Below are 17778 nucleotides of genomic sequence, written 5' to 3' on the forward strand. Positions count from 1 at the left end.
GTGCTCGGCACACAGCAGATGCTTTCAGATCCATACGGGAAGGGGGCTGGAGGGCTGGTGGGCGGGAGAGACGGAGGGAGGGAGGAGAGGGAGTTGAACTCGAAAAGAAAAGCAAAGGGAGTTATCACTGGCCTCTTACTGTGGCCAGCCCCCACGAGAACTCCAGTGAGACAGCAGGCGACAGCTCATGAAGTGAAATCATTCAATGCCAAAAGGACTTCCAGGCCCCCACCACGTGCAGGGAGCCATTTACACCCCAGCCACACGGAGGGAAGCAGGAGTGCTACGCCGGTGGCAGAGAAGAGCCGCCCCCCAGGCCGTGCCCCCTTCCCTCCCGGGGTGTCTTCACCATCCAGATGGATCTCCATCATACGGGCTTAGCGTGTGAGGAAGCAGCAGAACCAGCCCGGGTCACAGGACCCAGGTTTGAGCTCTGGACCAACCACTCCTTAATGGGGAGATGACCATTTCTAATGGTCCTTGTGTGAGGAGAACCCTCAGGAACATTCCAGAAACAACAGCAGGACTCACCTCATTGAACCTTCCAGCCCACGGATCCCCTCAAGTGTCTGTTTCCTTCCTCATTCTTTTGAGATTTTTCTGATCATTTCCTGGAACAATGGTCACCCAGAGACACCAGGCCCTCATCCCCAGCATCTGTAAACGTGGCCTTACAAGAAAAAAAAGACCTTTGCGGGTGGAATTAAGTGAAAGATCACGACATGGGGAGATTACCTCGGATTGTGCGGTGGGTCCTGAATCCCATCACAACTGTCTCCCTGAGACGGGGGCTGAAGAGACCGGATACATACGGAAAAGGAGGAGGCCACGGGGAGGCGGAGACTGGAGGGCTGTGGCCACAAGTTGGGGACTGAGAGAAGCCTCTGGAAGCTGGAAGAAGAGGGAGAGGCTCCACCCTACACCGTCTGAAGGGTGGCCCTGTCTATACCTCACTCAGCCCAGGGAAACCGACTCTGCGCCTCTGGCCTCCAACAGTGCGAAAGAAATTCGGGGCCCCCGAGTTTGTATTAGAGCGGCCACAGGAAATCCCTCTCTCCTGCCGCTCCTGCTCCCCTCAGACAGCCTGGGGCCCCCAGAGGCACCCTCAGAGGCAGCCACGGCTGTCCCCACTTGACGGATATGACATCTACAGTCACCCGACAGGAAGTGGCACGGCCGGGACCCAAATCAGGCAGCCTTGCTTCTCGACCTGCTGTCTTAACCCCTGGGCTCTCCCACCCACCCTTCGGGGGGCTCGGTACCTCCCACCAGAGCACTGCAGGAGGGAGCCCCTCATGCAGGCCGGCTGGGACCACCCGCCTCAAACGGGCACTCTACGTGCACGGGAATTCTTGGGATTTTGCCAGTAAGTCACTTCCCCTCGCTGGCGGGACTGTCCCAGGCTCCTCTGCAGTCCTACCCTCTTCTTCCCGACGTCCTCACCTTGTACCCCAGTGGCAAGCATCACATGGATGTGTCCCATCCACACACCAGCAGGCACCTCCGTGCGCTCTGGACCTTCTCCCTCCCCAGGGCTGACACCTGGCTCCCATCCCCTCCCACCTTCTCCTTTTTTCCTGTAACTCTCCCTGCCCTCCCCCAAACCCTCAGGCTCCTCCTCTCTGTGGAGGAAATGTCCCCACTGGAAGGCTCAGAGCCTCTGGCATCACCCCTAAAGGCTCCTTTTCCTGGCCCCAGCTTCCCCATAATCTGCAGCTCCCCACCTCTGCCCCCTGCACGGCAAAGCTCCCCACCTCTGCCCCCCTGCACGGCAAAGCTCCCCACCCCTTGCCTCCTGCACGGCAAAGCTCCCCACGTCCGCCCCCCTGCACAGCAACACATAATGGAGGACCCACAGGGGTTTACTGAGCCCATGCTACTCGCCCCGTGCTCCCCAACCCTGCTCTGGTCCTCAGCATGTCGTGGAGGTAAAACCAAAACCTTTCCAAGTCTTCACTTGATAGAACTCCAGGAAATATCAGACATGGATGGCCACCCCTTCTTCTGGGACCCCTGTTCTCTGCCTTCCTGCCCTCACTCCCCGGGTGTCCTGTGACTTTCCCGATCGTGTAAATGCTGCAGTTCCCGTGGGCGCTGTCCCGCTCCCCTCCCCTCGATGCGGCTCTCCGGGGGCTCCTTCCTCAGTCTCCGTCCAGCCACGTCCGGCCCCGAACTCAAAGTCACATCTGAACGACCCAGCATCTGGCTCCTCCTGACACACCCACCCAGCGTCTTGAGAGGCGTCTTCACCTGGCCAAGCCCAGCAGCGCCTCTGGATCTTTCCTCAAAGCTCAATCCTCCCTCTTTCCTGGTCTTAGGAAGCTGTGTCACGTTCTCCCCGGGGCTCGGCTCACAGCTGCCACAAACCCCACCGCGAAGCCGCCAGCAGGTGCAGCTCGTCCTCCCTCGTGCGTCCCCTGATTCCACAGACCCGCGTGGAGCCTGTGGGAGGGACGTCCCACACACCTACGCCCTGGGGGTCCTCCTGGGAAGCTGGCCCCGAGTGACGGACCCGCGCACAGCCCATTCGGACGACGCCCACGGGAACTGGTGGCCGCCGAATGAACGTCACTCTGCCAGGGTGTCCCCGTCACAGCCCGACGCCCGCGGGGCAACTCTGGGCAGCCCGTGAGGACACGTCACCTTTGGGAACGTGCTGTGCTAACTGCTGGTTTGAGTGGTGCCATCCTTCCCCCCAATCTTTGCTGTCAAGTTAACCACACAGCCTCTAATTTATCTGCCGGTGACTCTCCATCAAGCCTATCGCTGTCGTGTGCCATCACCCCACAAGCACCTACTGTGCGCCAGGCCACGTTTGAGGCACCGGGGCCCCATCTGCGAACACGACAGAAAGTCCCTGCCTTTGTGACCTTACTGCCCAGTTGCCAAAGCAGAGCTGACATTAAAAAAAAAAAGAAAGAAAAGACAAGCAAGGTGGCTTCTGGCAGCCGCAAATGTTGTAAAGAAAACAGGGTTGGTTTTTTTTTTTTTTTAATGTTTTTTTATCTATTTTGAGAGACAGTGAGAGACAGTGTGTGTGCAAGCAGGGGAGGGGCAGGGAGAGAGGGAGAGAGAGAGAATCCCAAGCAGGCTCCCTGCTGTCAGTGCAGAGCCCGATGCGGGGCTTGAACTCACAAACCGTGAGATCACGACCTGAGACGAAGTCAAGATCCAGACTCTTAACTGACTGAGCCGCCTGGGCGCCCCAAGAACACAGGAATTTTAGGGTGAATAATGGAGGCTGCTCCAGGCACCCCACCTCCAGCCCACCCTCCAGCTTACCTCCGCGTGCCTCTGCTACACTGGCCTCATCCCCTCCTAGACCCTCAAGTGCCCACATCCCTTCCTAAGCTCCGTCCATGTGGCCCCCAACGGGTGCCCATTACTCAGGTCTCAGCTCCCTGACCCTGCTCTTGAGGGGCCTCCCGGAGCCCCAGGCGAGAGTGAGCCCCCGCCGTTCTTTAACAGAGCGCCTTGCTCCTTCATAGTCCCCACCACGCCGTGGAATTGCGCGGTTATCCGTGCGCGCGTCTGTATCCCGCTTGCGTGAGTCCCACGGGGACCCACAGCAGGACACTTTGCCAGCGTCGGGCCAGGGCCTCCCACGTTTCAAAAATGTATCGCACCCACGAGCAAGCAACCCAAACGAAAGAACAAATGAATTAAGGAAACTCGGGTGAGTCGCTTCATTTCGCTGAGTTCCAGACATAAGGAACAAAACCACATCTCTGTAGAGTGTCAGTACAGAATAAAGAGGACGCCATTGTAAAACACACACACACACACACACACACACACACACACACCATATGGCCAGTGAAAATCACAAATACATAGGTTGAAAAGCCTCACCTCAACGCATACTCCCCGAACACCTACTTGGTACAAACCATCACGTTGAGACAGCTTAGAAGGCGGTGCTAACATCAGAAATCAGCAATGAGCTTCCTTTGAGTAACCGGAAAGAGACACAGCCCTGGACTTTCTTCTCTTATTTTCCCTTATAGCCTCTTTTAAATTATCTATATTCTATTATCAGACTATTTATCCCCCACATCATTCCTTTATTCATCCATACCCTACCCGATTATCACTCGTGCGACCTTTAGGCAAAACCAATAAACCTTTTTTGAACACCAGCTTCCTTCAGGAGCCGCGGTGAGAATGACCTAAGAACATGGGCCAGAGATGCTTGGCAGAGGTCAGGGCCAGAGCAGGGCCGGTGCTAAGACACTGTGGGCTCTCCACGCTTCTAGAAGCTTTCGGGAGCAGCCGGTGGTTGCCTGGTTCCTCTTTCCTCTCGTCTCTGCAGGTCCGGGGCTGAGCTGTATCTATTATGACAACTGTCCAGGAACCTGATAGAAACCAAAGGAGAGACCTGTCCCTCAGATCCTCTCTGCGAGAGGCAGCCTACGAATTAATGATGTAAAAGATACGCCACGCCAACCAAGGGAATGCTCTTTGTCAAAAATAAACCAGCAAGAGACAGCAAGGTTAGGGCTCTGATGGGTCTTAGAAGAGGTGGCAATCAAGTCACCTCATGGCATATTTAGAAGCCCAGCTAAACTTCACATAAGAATTACAAATGCGATAAATTATTTGCTGGGGAAAAAAAGCTATTTTTAGTGGGGAGACAATCACAGATTTCCATGCACACTAAGCCCCTGACATTCTGAGTGACATTTTCTTTCTGGGAGCTCCTAAGCCTGACTAGAAGTCAAGATGGAAAGATTAAAAGTAACTGACAACGCGGTGATCAAAAATAAAAAAATAAAAAAATCGCCAAGACCCTAAAATGAGCATGCAACCACGGAGCCTGAAACAGAACTGGTGTTTAATAAATACTGAATGTCGGGATGGCGGGTGGGGTGGGGGAGGGGAGCGAGAGACAAAGGCAGTTCGCAGGCTACGTACGCACTCTCAGGTCAGGCTTGAACATCAGTGTCAAACACTCTTCAGGCCAAACAAGACCGGCTTCCAAGGAGAAATAAATCTAAAATTCTGGAGCTCCTAGGTGACTTACAGGAATACAGTCTCGGTAACCTCAGTCCTCATGGCATTTCACACACCAGGACCAGCACGTTGCAGTGGCTGTTGTTGATTTCACAGAACGCGGGGATCGAGGAAGACGGTGCTCCCTACACGCCATCGCTTCTTTTCTTCTTTTTAATTTTAATGTTTATTTATTTTTGAGAGACAGAGAGAGACAGAGCACAAGGGGAGGGGCAGAGAGAGAGGGAGACACAGAATCCGAAGCAGGCTCCAGGCTCTGAGCTGTCAGCACGCGGCCTGACGCGGGGCTCGAACTCACGAAACGTGAGACCGTGACCTGAGCCGAAGTCAGATGTTAACCGACCGAGCCACCCAGGTGCCCCAAGCACTTCTGCAGCCAACAACAAAGAATGATTAATGCCTTCCCATCTAGTCCTGACACTATTTACATTATACGCTGTTACTATTGTAGGTTACTATCACATACACTATTATATATGTATTAATATACACATATATGCTAATCACAGCCCTACTTCCTCCAGCCGGAGGTGGTGGACTACCACCTACTTGCAAATTAAATATCCAGGTGCTGATCACACAAACTAAATCATTTCACTCTACTTTGCGTTTTCATGTTTTGGAAGAAAAGGGACAAAAAGCCAGGAAATACTTTGGTGATGCACCTGCTCCTACCACGTAATGTAATGGGACATTCACAAATCTTTGCCAGTAAGCCACCCACCTTTCGCCCCGCTGCCCATCCAATCCTCCCTCCTCCCTCTTGAGTAGTGTGACAAACTTTAACGTGCTTCCCTTGGTGTTCTGATTAGGGACTTAAGCTAAAATGAAAGATCACGCCTGAATGGCTGCCCAAAAGTTCAGTGAGCCGAGCGGCACGACCCTGGACCCAGAAATGGGTGAACAAGGCCCAGCTCCGTGCAAGGACAGTCCTGCACTTCCGTGGCTGAAGGCCCGACAGTGCACGAGGGCGCTGAGCTGGGAAGGGGCTCCCCTCAGGCAGGACGGAAGTCCCCCTGGGCTCGGAACCTCCCTCAGCTCACAAAATGCCACGAGTCAGACACAGGAGAGCTCTTTTCTCAGACCAGTGACCAGTCGCTCCTAAGGAAGCACAGACCGTGCTCTCTGTTTCCGGAGGTATCTTGGGTCCGTCTCCTGCCACGGGACTCGGTTTCCAGGCTCCAGGGAGACAGCACCGGAGCTGCTCAGTTGCTGTTTGCACGGCTCTTGAGAAAGACTCAGAGAAGGGCTGCCCGTCTTGAACGCTTCTCTTTTCCATCTGCTCACGTCCCTGCAGGTGAGACCCCGGCTCGGAGGGAACGCCGCGGTGAGGACTCTGCCGTTAAGTCTCTTTCATATCATTAAGCTGTACAGTCTCCCACGGTGTTCCTGGTTTCTCCCAGTTAAGAGATGAGGAAACTCGGGCTCAGAGAGTATTTGCGGAACACAACGTGGCCGAGATTAAACAGAGGAGACTCACTTACTAGATTTGTGGCTGTGGATAAACCTCTCTGCCTAGATGAGCATCGGACTCTTCAGCTAGCAAACGCCAAAAATAAGATGCCCTACCAAAAAGCATTAGCATGGGAACCAAACCAACATGTGGAAAAGAGACCTTGCATTTTTAAGACAGGGAGAGACAGAGCATGAACAGGGGAGGGTCAGAGAGAGAGGGAGACACAGAATCTGAAACAGGCTCCAGGCTCTGAGCTGTCAGCACAGAGCCCGACACAGGGCTCGAACTCACGGACCGCGAGATCGTGACCTGAGCCGAAGTCGGCCGCTTAACCGACTGAGCCACCCAGGCGTCCCGAGACCTTGCATTTTTAAATGCTTCCCGAATATAGGGTATTATGCACAAATAGAAGATATTATAGCTAATCGGCATGGTGATGACTCCAATCGATAGAAATCACTCCCCAGTGGGAAACGAGCGGGTGGAGCTTTGCATCCCGAATGTACGATCAGAAGAAGTGTGTCATAAATGGAATCCAGCCTGGGGAGGTTCCCACGGGTTCTGTTGCTAATAACCATCAGTCCAACACGGCATCCCAGGGAGGCATCCAGAACTGTCCCCTGCCCTTCAGTGTCCAAACTACGCCCCCGGCGCATGCCTTCACAGCCACACGGCAATCAGTTGCCAAGTTCTGTAGGCTCCTCCGGCTAATCCCAAGCTCCGCCCCAAGTCACACATCGACATCTCCAACAATCTCCCTGGACTTCTAAGCCACTGTCCATTTGTATCCAGAGTGGCCTTTGAACGTACAGATCTGCCCATATTAAAATTAAAAGGCCGTTCCCTGACATCCAGAACCCTACAAGACCTAGCCCCTCTCACCCTGAGACTTCACTTACGTAACTGAACCAAGGGCGCCTGGTGGCACAGCCCAGACTTAAACCCTGATCTAACTCTGGGGACCAGTCAAGGGTGCTACTGCTCTGTGCTGTTTTGGGCCTTGCCTGTTTCCCTGTCCATCTCTCTCACAGGCTGCCTCTGTGGCCGGGACTGTGTCTACTCCTCGCCTAGAGTGGGGTTTACACAAAGATGGGTTCTGTTCGTGGTCCAGGTAATTTGGACAAACTATCCCATCAAAAGAAAAGCTGGGCAAAAACCAAATCACTCTGAGACCATCTGAGAACCAACAAGGAGAAGTAAAAGATGAGGTCAAGACCTAGCAGAACAAAGAAACTCAGAGAGGGGAGCCCCGCATCTGGGGCCACTCTGTTCCCCAGGGCGTCTAAGTACCAGGAGAGGCAGCCCCAAGGGCTGATAAACTCTGCAGAGTTCTCAACAGACCTGCAGAACCGGGGAGGTAGAAACTCAAGTCCAGAGACTCCAAGGAGAGGTCAGCCTGTACCCTTTGGTTGGTACAGATGCCTCAGAAGTAAAGATATGCCAGAAACAGACCAGACCTTGGAGGACCAGAAGCCCTGCCTTGCGTGGTCTCAGTCTCTGTATGGGGGGTCATCCAGCATGACGCCCCTCATCGCCTAGAAGGTGGTAACCTCCTCCCAGTCAGTCCTCCAATGTCTTCACAAATTTTCACACACACTGGCACACGATCAAAACTACCCAGGCATCCGAGGAGAAGAGGAAATTTGATCACAAACTAAGGGGAACAGAAGACAACAGGCACAAGAACATGGTAAAGGTAATAAAGCTTCAGAGACTTTAAAATAATTATGCTTCATACACTTGAAGAAGTAAAAGACGAAACAGAATTTTGGAAGACAACTGGACGCCGAGATAGGCAACACGGAAAGAAGCTTTCTGTAAATATTTGCCAAAAGGAAACGAGGAAAGGCCAAGTTGATGAACCGAGTCAGTCACCTTGTAGACCGTGGCCCCTGTGCCGGCCAGGAGAAACCGTGGGCCGTGCAACAGCATCCTGGTTAGAGGCATGCACCCCGGAGCCAGGCAGCCTGGCCCTGAACCTGGCTCTCTCGTTCCTGAGTGTGCGCCCTGGGGCAAGCTCCCGAGACTCTCAAACCCTCATCCCTGGTAAGAACAATAATCCCTGCTCGGTTGGGTTGCTAGAAGGATTATGAGTTGGTATTCGCAAAGTTTTCAGAACCGTGTCCGGCTCCACGTTCTACTGTGCACAGGTGGTCCATTCTAAGCACGTGCTAATAAACAACAAGAATCGAATTCAGTTCGGCAAACACGTCGCCTGGCCTGGCCTCTCTCTCCAGCTGCCTCTTCCCTTATCTTGCTGTACTCGATACCCCAATCTACCCGTCAGTCGTACCCAGCTACTGCGTTCACCAGATGCATCCTGCTCAACCTTTCATCGGCCCCTTCTTCCCTCTGCCTGAAAAGTCTTTCTTCTCATAATGCGCTTGGAAAGCTTATATCCATGCTTCAAGAATAAGTTAAAAGACCACCTCCTCTGAGAAGCGTTTCCGGGACTCTCTCAGAGGTCATTATTTCCTTTTCTCGGCTCAGCTAGCCTTGATTTTCCTTTTAGCAGGGTGTTTATCAAACTTGTATGGTCACTTGAGTTTGTGTGTCTGTCTTCCCCGTTAGATCAGGCAGCTTATAGCACAAACTCTGTCTTATCCATCCCTTTTTCCAAATACCAAGCACAGTAGTAGTTCCATTATGATAACTGAGTAACAGATGATAGACTGAATGAATGAATGAATGAATGAATGAATGAATGAATGAAATGTACTCAGGGTTTGCTCTGAGGCCAGTGAAGTTAAAGCATTCATCACATCCAAGCCAGTATAATGTGATTGAGAATTCTTACTCTTCCAAGGCTTGAAGCATGCTCCCGGGGTCCTCTGAAGACAGAATGTCAATCATTTGGTCATCGAGAGCAAGGTCCTCATTGATACCATTGGCCGAGGTGAACTGGGAGTACTCCAGCTTGTTCTCATGATGCTGAACCTACAGGGGAATTTCAGACACAACCGAGTGAACCCTCTTGTGAACGCCATGCGCTGAGAGTCACGAGGGAAGGCAGGCATCTGCAGTCGGGAGGACCTTGCTGGCCCCACCACTGGCGAACAGGGTACATTCAGGCAAGACACACTGCATTTGCCTGAGCCTCCATCTTCCCATCAAAGAAATGGGATCATAATTCCAGTAGCCCCACACCGGGTTCCCGTGTGTACGAACAAAACAATGGATGGAGAGGCCTTTGCAACCTGTAAAGACCTATGAAAATATTTCACCATCATTACCATCACCATCATCATATCACGATCACCACCACCATCATCATCACCAGCATCCCCATCATCATCACTATATCACTATCATCACCACCTTCACTATCACCATCATCATCATCATGCAGAGGAAAATTACAGTTGGCAGATGAACTTCAATTCCATGCACCTGGCTGGTTTCGAATCAGAATACAGAACTGTCAGATGGAAATGACCTCAGAGATAATTAAGCCCAACGCCATGACTGGATAGATGTATCTGTTGTGTCCTTAATATCAATCCTGAAAACTGGGTGATAAGTATAGCTAATATTTAAGAATTCCTGTCCCTGTGCCTTGTAGGTGTATTATCATGAAACTATCACGACACAGTTAAGTTCTGTCGTCCCCACATCACATATAAGAAACCACGGCTCAGAGGGGTAAAATGACGTTATCTGAGTTCGCACGGCTCACGAAGAGTCAGAGTTGGTATCTGGTCCCAAGTTGGTCGAACTCCTAAGGTACAAGGAGTTGGTATTTGGTCCCAAGATGATCGAACTCGTAAGGCAGAAGGAGGGTTTTATCGCACTGTTTTCACTGCACACTGTCTCAGCGGCTGCCTCAGGCTGCCAAAAATAAAGAAAGATGTGAAAAGAGTTCATCCTGTGAACTTCAAGGGTCTTCAGACCTTAAGTCAACACTTTGCTTTCCTCTCTGCGGTTGTAATGATCAGCCTTTCATCTCCGGCAAAGGATTTCTGCTCCTTCATCAAAGCAGCTGGGAAGTTTTGTTCTTCTGTGATTGATAACGGCTTTGAGAGAGAAGCTGGAGGTCTGATTAGAGGAACGCTTTTTCTCCCCCTCACTTTTGCCTCCACGGACACTGTGGGCCGATCTCACTTTGAAATGGCCATCCTCTCCTCCAGGAAGCAGACATACAGTGAACAATGGGACACGACCTCCAGCCTCCAGACACGGCCCCCAGGAGCCAGGTCCCCGGGCCACTTGAAGCAAGTATTTAACTTCATGGGCCTCAGTTTCCTCAATATAAAGGGAGGGGAGGGGCGCCTAAGAGGCTCAGTCCGTTGAGCATCCAACTTCAGCTCAGGTCATGATTTTGCGGTCTGTGAGTTCGAGCCCCACGTCCGGCTCTGTGCTGACGGCTCGGAGCCTGGAGCCTGCTTCGGATTCTGTCTCCCTCTCTCTCTGCCCCTCCCCCCTCATGCTCTGTCTCTCTCTCTCTCTCTCTCTCTCTCTCTGTCAAAAATAAATAAATTTTTTTTTAATTAAAAAAAATAAAGTGAGGGGAACAGATGGCTGTGTTCCTTTCAAGTTGCTGGGCCCCTGGGGGACACTGGGTCACAGCAGCTCCAGCCCTCCACGGCCCTGGAGGGACCAAGAAGCTGCCAACGGATGCTTACTCCCAGCAGCGCCTTCCAGGGGAGGCTCCACGGAGCTCCTCTCACTCTAAAAATTGCCGCCCTGATTTCCTTCCCGTCTGTCCATCCACTGATGGGCCGAGGGCTCCTTCATATCCTCACACGTGGATTCAGGGCCTCCTAAGCTCCAGGCTCCACAGGAGGCAATGGAGATTGTAGCAGAGATCGCCTGCTTCCTACCCACACCCCCTCGCCGCTTCAGACCCACTGGCCCAAGACCCACCAGCCAGTATCTACACTGCTTCCCCTAAAGGCTTCTGCGGGCCTTCAGAGCCCACGCCAGGAAATAACGTCACCCTTTGTCCTGGCCCCTGTAGGACTGTGGACAATACCGACTCCATCTGTGGCCCTTCTCTCTTGGGGCTACGTGTTCCGGGCCCCTTGGAGGTTAATATACATTCCTTAGAAATGCCCGTGAAGGCTGGAAGGGGGCGGCTTGTTTTGGCTGTCCGTAAATTGGTTAAAGATAACACAGTCTCTCGGCCTCCTGATGCACAGATGGCCCCATGAGATCTAATTCCAGGAGAGCTGTCGATCAGGCGCACGTCGACCCTGGGAGGTACGTACGGACCCTCTGGTCTCACTACAAAGCCCTCGGCACGTCCCCTCGCTCTGTAACACCCGCGGGCTGAGGTCCAGACTTTGTGAGAACAGCCGTGCAGGGCCCGGATCGCAGAGCGCCCCGTTCCCTGTAAGTCAGCCTGACTGTAACTTGCAGGCAGTTCATTTTTCTGCTCTCAAAGGGCCTTCTCAGTGGGAAGGGCAGTCCCTCCTCCCCCACCTTCTAACAGCGCCTTTGCCCCCATATCCTCGACCGATGACCACCGGGGCGTGATATATACCCCAGCTCCGTCCCTCCTCAGCCAGCACGACTCTGAGCCTAGTTCCATACTGTCCCCAGAGCTGCCCACGCACGGTGAAGCTCCATGGCTGAAGGATCCGGCCTCCCCCTGAGGGTGGAGTGAGCCTCCAAAGACTTTTCCGCAGGGAGTGTGGACCAGGCCCCGAATTAGTGTGGCGGGAACACAGCGCTATCTGCACAGGCAGGCGCTCGCTTATTCGGTCAGGCTGCAGTGGCTCTGAGCCCCGGCCACTTGCTGGAATCATCTGGGGAGCTTTAGAAGTCACTAAGGGGGCGCCTGGGCGGCCCAGTTGGGTAAGTGACCGACTTCAGCTCAGGTCATGATCTCGCGGTTTGTGGGTTCGAGCCCCGCGACGGGCTCTGTGCTGACAGCTTGGAGCCTGGAGCCTGCTTCCGATTCTGTGTCTCCCCCTCTCTCTACCCCTCCCCTGCTCACGCTCTGTGTCTCTCTGTCTCTCAATAATAAGTAAGCATTAAAAAAAATAAAAATAAAAAAGTCACTAAGGACGGGGGTGCATCCTGGGACGGTCGTCACAGTCTCTGCAGGCAAGGCTGGACACGAGCATTTTGTCGTTTCCCTGGGGATTCGGACATCAATCCAGGGTTGAGGATCAATCAACCCATCGAACTGGAGGGAACACTTCAATCAACCTCACATCTACCGCCGACCCGACTACCCTCCGGCAACAAGATGCATGTGGAGACTCACCTGATGTCTGGTGATCAGGCTTCCCTTCAAACACTGATAGCGAGCCGTGAAGAAAAGTGTGGCCCAGGTCAGCACGAAGGAGGCGATGGAGGCTATGAAGAATCCTGCTGCATGAAGGCCATGGTTTGGGACAACCTAGGGGAGAAGAGTGGGGGGGGGACTTGTCAGTGGTCACACTTCACAGCCTTCAGTCGGGTCACAGCTAAGAGTTACAGCAGAAGAAGCAGGGAGTCGGCGAGACCAGCCTGGATTTGGACCCAGCTCTGTCCACACTGGCTGGGCTGCCTGAGCCCGTCGCTGGACCTCTCTGAGCCTGTTTCCTTAGACAGTGCATCTCTAAGCGTCAAGCGGGACAAACACTGCAAGGGGCCGAGCATGGTGGCTTGCACACAGTAGGGCCATCCGCCCCGAGCCTGGCACCTCACAGGCCTCAAGAGTGTTAAATTCCCGAATCCCTATGTAACAACCCTAAGAGGGCACTGGGGATCTGTGAACTGTTTCGAGTCAGGGGCAGATTTCTGCAGACACCAGAGGAGAACCTGTAGCGCCCTTCCCTCCCCCTCGACACCGCCTGCTCCCTTCGCTGGGAACACGTCCCATCAGAGGGGCAGCCCGCAGCCCACTCTGGACATCAGGGCCAAGCAGAAGGATACACAGGGCAGGGAAGCATGACACAGCAGGGGCAGCCAGCTGCCGGGCGATTCAACAACCTGACAGGTGGCCCTTAGAGCTCCCGTGGGCTTAACTCGCCCAGCCGCCTCTCTCCTCGGTGGCGTCCTCTGGGCTCCAGCCAGCGAGAGCCCGGGACAAACGTGCCTCTGGGATGGGCCAGGGGCGGCTGGCATCTATCCACTGAGAGGAGCTGGTAAGTTCCAGACACTCGCCATCAGCCCCTCCCTCCACCTCTGCCTTAGGGTCTAGACAACAACAGCAGCTGGCATCTTACAAGAACTCCGAAGGGGTCAAACTCTGGGCTGACTCACACTTAAGCACGCATCAGAACTGCATCCCACCCTGAGTTTCTGATCCCCTAGACCCAGAGACAGGGCCTCACAAGTGGCGCATTTCCAACAAGCTCCCAGGGGCTGCTGCCGCGCTGTTTGTCCAAGGAACACACGTTGAGAACCCCTAGGTTCAGGGTTTCACAAGAATTAACTCCTTGAATGCTCTCAAAGGCACTCTGGACAAAGTGAAGAGCTCTGGATTTCTAGCTCTCCAGATCTGGCTTGAAATTCCAGCTCCGTCACAAGAGCCGTGATGCCATGGATGAGTGGCTTAGGCCTAACCTCTGGCAGCCTCACTTTTCTCGTCTGTGAAATGGGGATAAAAATACGTCACCGCAGGGAGATCAAAGACAACAGTAATGTAGAGATTCGTGCAAAGCTTGGCTTGATCGTGCTACTTGATCACCGATTGCTTGTCGGGTGCTTACCGTGTACCAGGCTGTCGGCGGGGGTCCTTTCTCCGTTTGTGGGATGTACCCTCCCTGTGGGCACTGACTGGGTCTGACCAAGGTCCACCTCCCACCTCCTGTTCACAGGCAAGGGGGGCCCGTAAACAGCAGAGAGGGTGAAGCCTGGCCTCCGGATTCAGACCACCAGGCTGTGTGACATCAGTTCTGCCTTATTGGCTGTGTAGAATTGGTCAGACCAGTTCATCTCTCTTTGCCTCTGTTCCGTCCCTTGTCTAATGGAGACAGTGGCCGTCCAAGGGTCGTACTGAGGAGTACACAGGAATATGAACGAAGTTGAATGAAGTCGTTAGAAGAGTATCTGGCCTTAACACTTGCTCACCAAACCCGAGTGAATCTTGCCGTGTCTTCCTTTGTGGGCTGTGTAGACAAAGGCAACTCCTTTTGGTACCATAATGGAGAAGCTGTACGGTGGCCATTAATCAGTCGTTTTATCAGAAGGTGACCTCAAGGGGCACCTGGGTGGCTCTGTCAGTTAAATGTCCAGCTCTTGGTTTCAGCTCAGGTCATGAGCTCACGGTTCATTGGTTCCACCCCGTGTTGGGCTCTGCACTGACAGCACGGAACCTACTTCAGATTCTCTCCTTCCCTCTCTCTCTCTCTGCCCCTTCCCGCTCTCTCTCGCAAAATAAAAAAATAAATAAAATTCACAAAATTAAAAAAAAAAGAAGGTGACCTCAAAAACAGACCTGGACCAAGAGCCTCACATTTTGATAACACTTTTACCCCTTGGAGTGTTTTCAACAAAACGTCTATACTCAAAAATAAGAGGGACAAAATGTGTGTGTCCATAACAAGAAGGCTTTAAAACAGTCAGTTCTTTAACTCAGCAGTTTAATACCTAGGATTCTATTCTCAGGGAAGAATTCAAAACTATGCATAAAAGTTTATATACAAGGTTGGCTTGGTCCAGAAATACGCACACAAATTTAGCTCTGTATTATATAAGACTGTTTTGCAGAGCATCATATAAAGTATCCTAATGTATCCTAAATGTTGCAAAATCCAAAGAGCAGTTAAATATTTTAAGTCTCTATAAATTATTCAATCCATATAAGGAGCAATCTTGTAGCCATTTTACTACTTTTAAAAAGCACAGTAATGTAGGGTGCCTGGATGGCTCAGTCAGTTGAGCCTCTGACTTCGGCTCCGGTCATGATCCCGTAGTTCGTGAGTTCGAGCCCCATGTCTGGCTCTGTGCTGACACCTCGGAGCCTGGATCCTGCTTCCAATTCTGTTTCCCTCTCTCTCTCTGCCCCTCACCCACTCATGCTCTGTCTCTCTCTCTCAAAATTAAATAAACATTAAAAAACTTAAAACAAATAAGTAAAATAAAAAATAAAAACCACAGTAACGTAAATCTACTACAGAAAAGAGTTCTTAACAAAAGTCAAGGGTATAAAATGATAAGCAAATGTCCTGCTGCCTTCCCCTACCCACTCTAACCCAGCTTCCCAGAGACAAATCTTTTTTTTTTTTTTTTTTTTTTTTAGTTTATTTATTTTGAGACAGAGAAAGTGAGTGCATGCAAGCAGGGGAAGGGCAGAGAGAGAGGGAGAGACAGAGAATCCCAAGCAGGCTCCAGTACCAAAAGCTTGTAGACCAATGTGGGGTTCGAACTCATGAAGCACAACATCATGACCTGAGCCGAAGTTGGTCGCTTAACCGACTGAGGGGGCCCCCAGAGGCAAATATCTTAAACAGATACTGTTTTTAGTTTTTATGGCTTAGTAAACCAGATGGTTACATAAAATTGAAGTCTAAAATTTATACATATATCTCTATTTCTTGATTCATCAGCATTACATACTATTAACTGAATTATTATGAACATATTATAGGTATGTATGTAACATATTATGTGTAATACGTATATATACCATACATATACACATATATGCCATATCATATAATTATTAACACATTATTCCCTCTTTGACAGATGTGGATTTAGCTCATGAATTTTTACCTTACAAATTTGTAGGGTTTGTGACCTATAAATATCTCTGCCCTTCCTTCTAATTGTAATGATTATTTTTAGTTTTTCAATTAGCTATCTTTGTAAGTTTAAATTAAAAAATTAAACCTCAGTTTTTACAACATTTAGAGACGATTTCTTGTTGTCTTACTAAAAAAAGATAATGAAGTTAATGTCCCACACTTGCCTCTCCCCCCTTGCCTTTCCCACTTCTTTCTTTCACAGTTTATTAGGTTTAAAACATATATATTTTGTTCTGCAATCACAATTCTTTGTCATTTATAGATTAATTATAAAACCTAAAACTAAAAAAAAATTTTAAGACACTATTATTATGATTATACAAATGTTATTCACTGAAGAAATAAGTAAAAAAAAAAATCCTATGTTAATAAATATCTGCCCCTCAAAGCAATATATTTCTAATTCAATCCCTTTTCTTACATTTTACCGATTATTCAAAATCATGCCATATTTTTAGTTTGTTAACTAACTTTGGACTAACAGTCCTTTCTCTGTAGCTTTTTGTTTTCCCTGGAGTTTCTCACTGTCTTTCTTTTTTCTTCCTATTATATACCATTTCCTTAATGACATTATCTGTTGCAAGTAGTGGCTTTTTTTTTTTTTTTTTTCTTAAAGTCGTCATTCCCTGAATGCTTTGGCATTCTGATCTGATCAGAACTGGTTACTTTCCAGGGTTGCTGCTGTCATTTGGAGTCCTCTATTTACAGCTTTCTGTGTTGTCACACATGATTGATTAAAGCAAAACTATGCTTCTTGGATCCCATTTCTTCCTTTTTCTTGGATGCTTTTTTTTTTTCCAGTGTGATGGGAGTATTCTCAGTATTTTATTTGTTTGCAAGTAAATTTGTTTAGAAAACATTTTTTATTTCATATATCTTAAAATGTTGTTACTTTGCCCTCATTTGATTTATAATTTGGCTGAATCTATCATTCAAGGTCCAAAATCATTTTTCTTCAGAATACTGACGGTACGGCCCCACTGTCTTCTGACATAACTGTGTCTGATGACTTCTTAGAGGGATCTGTTTCTGGCTTTCTAGGAATTTTAAAGTTTCCCCTTTTCCCTTGGAATTCTGAATGTTTAACCATTAAGGTTTTTTCTAATAATATTTTTAATTGTAGTAAAATACACATAACATAAAACTTATCATCTTGGGGTGTCTGGGTGGCTCAGTCGATAAAGCCTCTGACTTTGGTTCAGGTCACTATCTCGCCGTTTGTGAGTTGGAGCCCCGCGTTGGGCTCTGTGCTGATGGCTCGGAGCCCGGAGCCAGCTTCCGATTCTGTGTCTCCCTGTCCCTCTGCCCCTCCCCCACTCATGCTCTGTCTGTCTCTCTCTCTCGCTCAAAAAACAAATAAACATTTTTTAAAAATTACCATCTTAACCAATTTTAAGTCCAGTCCAGTCGTACATCACAGTGTGTACAATCACGTTGTTCTGAAATCATTACCACTACCTGTCCCCAGCACTTTTTCGTCTTACAGAACTGAAACTCTGTCCCCATTAAACCACCCTCGTTCCATCCTCCAGCCTCTGGCACCCACCGTCCTACTCTCTTGTCTCTGTGAATCTGACTACTTCACTTAGCATTAGATCTTTATGGTTCATCCATGTCGTTGCAGTG

At 50.4% G+C, this 17778-nt stretch overlaps 1 protein-coding gene across 7 annotated transcripts in view; it reads right to left on the minus strand.

Moving 5' to 3' along the window:
* EVC2 (EvC ciliary complex subunit 2) overlaps positions 1-17778 on the minus strand; it is a 135301-nt gene that overhangs the window by 78996 nt on the left and 38527 nt on the right. For 6 of the 7 annotated variants that reach the window (XM_053901701.1, XM_019453732.2, XM_019453731.2 and 3 more), the window contains 2 exons: positions 12681-12815; positions 9267-9406 (listed from right to left, as the gene is read on the minus strand). In XM_053901701.1, the coding sequence (XP_053757676.1) occupies positions 9267-9406; positions 12681-12815 (275 nt within the window). The remainder of the gene's footprint in view (positions 1-9266; positions 9407-12680; positions 12816-17778) is intronic. The other variant, XM_019453730.2, reaches the window with a different exon arrangement.

Source organism: Panthera pardus, unplaced genomic scaffold (genome assembly GCF_024362965.1).
Source record: "Panthera pardus isolate Hobbes unplaced genomic scaffold, ASM2436296v1 HiC_scaffold_13, whole genome shotgun sequence".
Taxonomy (NCBI): domain Eukaryota; kingdom Metazoa; phylum Chordata; class Mammalia; order Carnivora; family Felidae; genus Panthera; species Panthera pardus.